A 6,927-nucleotide genomic window follows, 5' to 3' on the forward strand; every position below is an offset into this window, starting at 1 on the left:
GTCCGGCAATTAATCACTGTTTCATAACTTTTTTTCAAAGAAGGTGTCTGAAGGTGTTGAGGTGTTCACCGTTAACGCAGCACAGTACCTGCAGACTTTAAATGCTCCTTGGTCTTAATCATGAGTTTATACTGAAATTCCACTTTTGAAGAGTCGGAGTTACAGTCATATGGATAATGTGGTTTACAAAGTGTGTTGATACCTGTTAAACTAACTGATCCGTCTCAGTTGTTGCAGTGACACATGTTTTGCTTTGCATATATTTTCCATTTGAGCAGTTTTAATCACCAGTTTTCATTTTATGATTATTGGGGTTAATTAGAAAATGTGTAACTATAGCAAAGTCCGGGGCTTCGGTGCAACCTTGAGCTGATTTTAGCATGAATTGCATGAATTAAGCCACAGAAAAATGGAGATTCCCTCACTTAATGCTGCAAATAATTACTGTTGGTCTGTTTCCATGCATCAAATTAAGCCCTGAGTCATTACCAAGTCTGAATAAATCTGAATCACTAATCTGCAAAAGTGATCTTTGACTTGTCTCTTTAATTACACTTGGCAATAATGCTTCTGCAGCCGAGATTGCTCATCTGACACCACGGTCATATTTTTATCACTCATCGTAGAGGTTATAATTAGGCCCACAAGGAGGCTGAAGGTAGAAAGGTAGAACAATGTGATGCAGAAACAGTGTAGCTGATGGTGAATGAGCAACCAAAAGAGTTTTATTTCCTCTCAGGTTTACCTATATTCAGATATTGAATATTGCCTATAATTTTTTCTATAATCGTCATCTATCATTGGAATAAAAGAATCAAAGTCCTACTATTTGCCATTTAGTGTCCAAGACCTTCAATCGTACTGCTTGAATTCAATTTGCAAACATACAAATTAAATCGAAGGGCATTATCTAGATTCAATGACGTTACTGTGAAAAGATAAATATCTTTAATAGCTTTATAATTGACAGCTTTTATTGCACAGATTCCACTAATAGCTAATCACACTGCCAAAGAACAGCAAGTGGCTCACAGGATGAAAAATACATGTGCATAAAGTACATCCAAAGAAACTGATTTTTAATAACAAAACAGCTATTGAACGGCTGAAAAAGGTCACATATTCAAATCTGGCACAAACACAAAACGGTGTGTTTAAAGCACTTTGAAAGCATTCCTATGCTACATCACTTTGCTCCCCCTTTTACGTAGACAAAAAGACGTTCCTGTACAGTGCAAAATAGATAATAACATCAGTAAATATCCATAGAAACATTTTCTCCAGTCAACTGGCAAAACAAAGCACAGTTGTACAAATGCATTTCAGTTCAAAGTGGGCTATCTCTAGTACATTCAGTTACAAACTCACACTTAAAAAGATAACTCCAGTTATAGTCTGTGTTTTTCCGAATGTCAAAAAATCCCATGGAAAAGACCAAAACTGATAAAGAATTGATCTCACTAACAAGTGTTGTCTGTGCTGCAGCTGTGCTCAATCTTTAAATAAACTCACAAATCACATCGTCCCTGCCTCCTGGACTCAGTACGCTGGTTTAATTCACCAGAGAGTTGGATTTAATTACATGACACTCGTGTCAAAACTATGATGCTTTGCAGACGAAGTGGTGTGGAAACCACATAACACCTGGCAGTCAAATAAACTAATTTGCTTACTTACATGGATTGTAATTCAAAAGAGCAAAGAAAAGCACATCAATGAGACACTTTTTCACAGGGTGACGTGTCTCTTCTTTACCGAGAACCAGGGCACTGTAGTTTTTTTGTCAAACAAACATACCCTGTACCTCAGCCATTAATTCTCACTAGTGCACCAAGTGTGTATTCATCCACGCCTGAAAATAGTCCCCAAAAGGCATATATATGTATATATATATAACCATCTTCTTAAAGGGTACCCCCACCAATGTTAGACATTAAAGTCTCTGGGAGTACTTCTGCATATGTGAAAAGATTAGTGTTTAGCCTTTTGTGACTCCAGGGGAAGTATGAATGTTATCTGATAAATTGCCTCAGGGATGTCACTCAGAGGCTAAGTTGCATTGTGGGTAATGTAGGCATCAGGTTATGAAATAATACCTGTTTTTATAACGGGATATCTCTGGTTCTGCTGTGGCAATTTTGTTCATTTGTTTTGGAGTGCAATACTAGACCAATTGAAGGCTTTTTAAAATGTGGCGCTACATTACCCACAATGCAATTTAGCGACTGAGTGACATCACTGGAGGCAATTAATCACATTACATGCAGCTTCCTCTGGAGCCACAAAAGGCTTTATACTACTTTTTTCACATACAGTATGCAGTAGTTCTCCAATACCTGTAAACACACATTAATGTGTCACATTGGTGGAGTTACCCTTTAAAGATTCACATCTAGTGTACAGTTGATACACCTCTGTCATCTCCACACATTTACTGTCTGTATTTCTACTGATACACAAAAACAAAAGATGATGGGCCTGGTGCTGGGTGAGTGACTTGGTCGTTTCATGGCACTTGTTGACAATAACAAAAAAAAGAATATCACCATTCCTATCATTTAACATCATGGTGTAAATGTTATTTGCCTTTGGCTCCGGTAACTATAGTAGCTCTGAGAAAATTAGACAAAGTGCATCAATATTCAGTGACTGACATGACACCTCAGAGTAGTCTAACATGGTCAATTACAGAACATGGCAATAATGTGCAGCAGTTTCTCCACAGGTACATTATCTGGAAACAACATAGTCTTTCCGTCTTTTCACATCCTCACTCTGACGCCTATCGACCATCAGTGTCTTGCTCTGTCCCTGCCGTCTTGTGGCAGTGGAAAGGTCACTACATGTGGATTTGTCAGAATCATTATAAAGTGGTTGGTACAGTACAAAAGGCCACTTTATACGTGTGTCTCTCAGAGAGAGGAAGGGGCATGTCTCCAGCAGCTGGACCTTCAGTTTGAGATGAATCTGAACCCTTTTTTCGATGAAATTGTCTGACCTGTGTGTGGTTGTGTGTGTGTTTTCATCTCAGATGACTCACAAATCCCTTGGTTACCGTCTAAGACCAACGTCTTCCACATTGTCCCCGTCGCTCCCTATCAGTCTTCCCCTCTCGCCCGTTCATCCTCCCCCTCACTGCTGTCTTTTCATTCTTCTCCGCCCACCATCTTCCTCGTGTTTGCTCTCTCTTCGCCCCCCCACCCACAATCAGTCTCCTCTATCTGCTCTCTTTTCCCTTCCCAACAATATCCTGTCCTCTCTGTGTCTCTCCTCATTCTTCTCCTCCGCCCACCTCCTTCCAAGAGGAAACCTTTATTTTTGGCTTGTAGTGTGTATCTGTCATGTCCGCGCATTTGCCATTAGCTGATCCTCTGGAGGCAGTAGTCGTTCTCTGTGTCTAAAGAGCTGTTGTGGCCAGACGAGGGGTACAGGTCGCGGCGGAGCAGCCTGTTGACGACAGTAACCAGGACTTTCTTGTACTGCTGACGTAGGAGGGAGTAGGCGAAGGGGTCGGACGCAGCCTTGCTGTATGTCAGGCACTTACTGATGATTCCCCAGTGGCGGTTGATGTCCACAAAGGGTAGAAGCTCGGCCAACCTGAAGGGGCGGCAGCAGAAACATGACTAAACAAAGCACATTTGGTCTTCATGTAGTCACTTACATTTATAATAGATGATAAACAGATAACTGTTCAGTTACTGGCTCTTGGTTGGAATAACTAGTAAACAGGAGACACTATTGTGTGTTCACCATCATTTCTTATATGCAGTTGTATTTATTTATGTGGATATAGGGGTCATCGGGCTATTTGGCTTCACGTCATTGGCTAGGATTGTAAACTAAAATTAGATCACAATGCCAATTTTTGATGGCTTTGTGTTTCTTTGTCTGGATTTACTTTGGTGTTTTAAAACGACACATATCTGGTGACAAATCAGATGAAAGAGTGTTTTTCTGTGTCAAGGCAGAGATCTGTTGGGAATGTTAACACTGGGGAGCTCTTCGCCTTTTTAACAATTCAAAAGGTTCACTCATACAGTACCTCGTGTTCTGCTAATTAAGGCAACGTTATGTAACCAAAAATGTCACTGAAGCATAAAGTTACCACGAGGAGCGTCACTGTCAGTAAATGATGTGTAGAAATGCTCTTTCTAAGGAGCAGGAGTTATTGTAACTCGATGGCTTGGCATCCACAGTCACTCAGGCTACTTTCAGTGTCTGGTCAGGAGGTCACTCCACATTTCCCCTCCTCTCTCCCATATGTGCACCACAAATGTCAAACTGATGGATCATCAGCACCACAGCTGGCTGACGAAAGGTTTCAGGGCCCCTGAAGCGCTTCCTCTTTTTTTCTCTCTCTCTCTGGGAGCGACTATCAGTCTGTACTGTACTGTATCCATTGTGCTGCACTGTGCTGTGTGTGTTTCTGTGGAAGCAGCACTGCAGGCCACCTGTTTACAGTGAGATCAAGGTGACTAAGAGCCGTCACATGGTTTATATAACTGATAATAATCGAGATGGTGTGAAATGCAGTGTGTGGTGTTAGCTGAGGACGCTTTAGGGGTTGAATCGTTTGCAGCGGTGCGACAGATGCTCATCCTGTGGAGCGTAACATGCGTGTCTGCGTCTCTGATGTGTCTGGATGCAGAAATGAGGTTAACTGCTCATTAAAGGTGCAATATGTAGTTTTGGGGGAAGAAATTTTAATCAGAAGAGAAAGATCCTCATTGACTCCTCCTTGTTTTTATGATTAAATAAACAAACATAATTTCAAACTGTTTGACTTTGTTTACATGTGGCGGACCCTGCCACCTTTCCAGCTTCAAACAGTGTTCGAGAACAGCTTGTTATGGGAAATATAAATATTCCTGAGTTTGTGTTATTACCTCACTAGTATTGTAAATATTAAAATTCGGATATTGAATCCCTTCTCCAAAACTATACAGTGCCCCCTTTAAATTCAGGCTACGTTTTAATGTTATTCACAAAACTCACAAAGCAAATTGCTCAACTGGGCTCATTTATCTTTTGAGTTTTGCTGTAAATCCGGTGATTTATGGGCTATTATCAGCCCGACTTACCTTGTAATTACATAAGGAGCGAAGCAGATGATGAATGAGCCGATGAAGATGCTGATCTTCTTTGTGGCTCTCTGCTTTCTCCTCTTTTGCTCGGATAAACACCTTTGCTTCACACTGAAAACAACAAATAGCCTTTAACATTCTGCTCAAAGCAGTGACAAGACTGAGCGACAAAAGCCAAAGGGGGGTTTTTTGTGAGCTACCTTGGGTGAATGTCGACCAGGAGGAAAAGAGTCTGCATGGTGATGATGTCGATCCTCTTGCAGTGAAACCTGGCGACTTTGAGCACCTTCAGGTAGGTGAAGCACAGGATGAGCAGGGAGAGCATGAAGCTGGTGGCGTGGAAGACGACGGTGAAGATCGTGAACTTCATCCTGTCGCCGGTCTCGTCGCTCAGCTGCAGGGTGCAGGACGCGTACACGTCGCTGTAGTTGACCCAGGAGAAGAGGAGCGCCGTCAGGGAGAAGGTGAAGGAGTGGAGCCAGGAGTAGCACACCATGATCAGCGCGTCCTTGTAGCGCATTTTGGTGGAGTAGCTGAGCGGGAACACCACCGCTATCCACCGGTCAATGCTGAGGGCTGCCATGCTCAGCATGGTGTTCGCGGTGAGGAAAGTCTCCAGAAAGCTCACCGTGTGGCACGCGCAATCCCCAAAAGGCTGCTGCTTCCTGATAATCCCCACAAGAGTGGCCGGCATGTTGAGCACGGTGATGAGGATGTTGCAGAAGGACAGGTTCATGGTGAAAACACCGGGCACCTGTCGGCGGATCTCGGTGCTGTGGACGAAGCATAGCAGCACCAACAAGTTTGACAACAGCGAGACGACCGCGACCACGACGATGAACAACGCGAAGATGATCTCAGCAAAGTCCATGTCTCACTCCGGAAAGTGGCCTCTCGGGTTACCTGTCGCTGATAATAAGCATTTAAAATCAACCATGGTCGCTTCACCGCAATCCACTTCACTTTAAATCCCCGTGCGTCCGCGCGTCGCCGTCCTCTCCCAACTTCCACCAGCGCTGTCCAGCGTGCTGAAGCGAGCAGCCTCCGCCACCATCTCTCTCCTCGAACTTACCGATTATTCCCCTTTAACATCTATCAAATGCAAGATTAAAAAAAATATAATAATAAAAAAAATCTTTGCGAAGTGAAGCAGACATGTCTCTGAGCAGCATTCAAAAGGCGCGCACGTCAGATCCAGGTCCGGCAGGAGGGAAAGCAGCATGCCTACTGAGGTGAATGAGCATTTTTACATATCACATGGAGGAGACGTGGGAACAACTTGTCCTAGTCGCAAAACCTCCAAAGTCGCGCTTTGCTTCCTATAACGGAGTATTTCTACGTTGTTTTGTTTGTTCCTTTGCACGAACTCGCGCGCAAATCCAAATCAATCATCCCGCGTAAGTTATTCACACGCGAGTTCGCATTGATCACCCCTCGTTCAGAATCAATGTGCAATCTGCAGGCAAAAGGTTGCGGAGAAATCCGGGGATGCGCTCCCGGGTGATTGGAGACGCTTCTGCCGTGACCAAATGGCACCAGGTGCACACGCGCGCCGGAGAGGCACGGGGGCAAATAGATCCTTTTCCTGAAATGAATAATTTATAGCCCCGTGGCTACTGTAGATTCACTGTGCGCGCTATCACAACGTGTGTCTGGTATGCAAACATATACAAAAGCACAGCCATGTAGAAAAGGGGACGAGGGTTTGTTTTGTAATATTCTCTCAGATATGATTTTGTCCCAGTCCCACTGACAACTTTTTAGGGCGATCAAGCAACACAACCATAGACTGGACACCCAAACCACACCAACCCTGCACCGCACATAAAGAAAGAAGATTGTG

At 43.5% G+C, this 6,927-nt stretch overlaps 1 protein-coding gene across 1 annotated transcript; it reads right to left on the reverse strand.

Annotated features, from left to right (window-relative positions):
• Window positions 1-939: 939 nt before the first annotated feature.
• LOC311252083 (G-protein coupled receptor 26-like) lies at window positions 940-6,600 on the reverse strand. The gene is made up of 3 exons (XM_084344915.1): window positions 5,285-6,600; window positions 5,082-5,195; window positions 940-3,597 (listed from the first exon to the last, which is right to left on the reverse strand). Exons 1-3 carry the CDS (start codon window positions 5,953-5,955, stop codon window positions 3,360-3,362), a joined length of 1,023 nt encoding a protein of 340 aa, XP_084201041.1. The 5' UTR covers window positions 5,956-6,600; the 3' UTR covers window positions 940-3,359.
• Between the last annotated feature and the right edge of the window lie 327 nt (window positions 6,601-6,927).

Source organism: Pagrus pagrus (assembly GCF_965226575.1).
Source record: "Pagrus pagrus genome assembly, chromosome: 22".
NCBI classification, from domain to species: Eukaryota; Metazoa; Chordata; class Actinopteri; order Spariformes; family Sparidae; genus Pagrus; species Pagrus pagrus.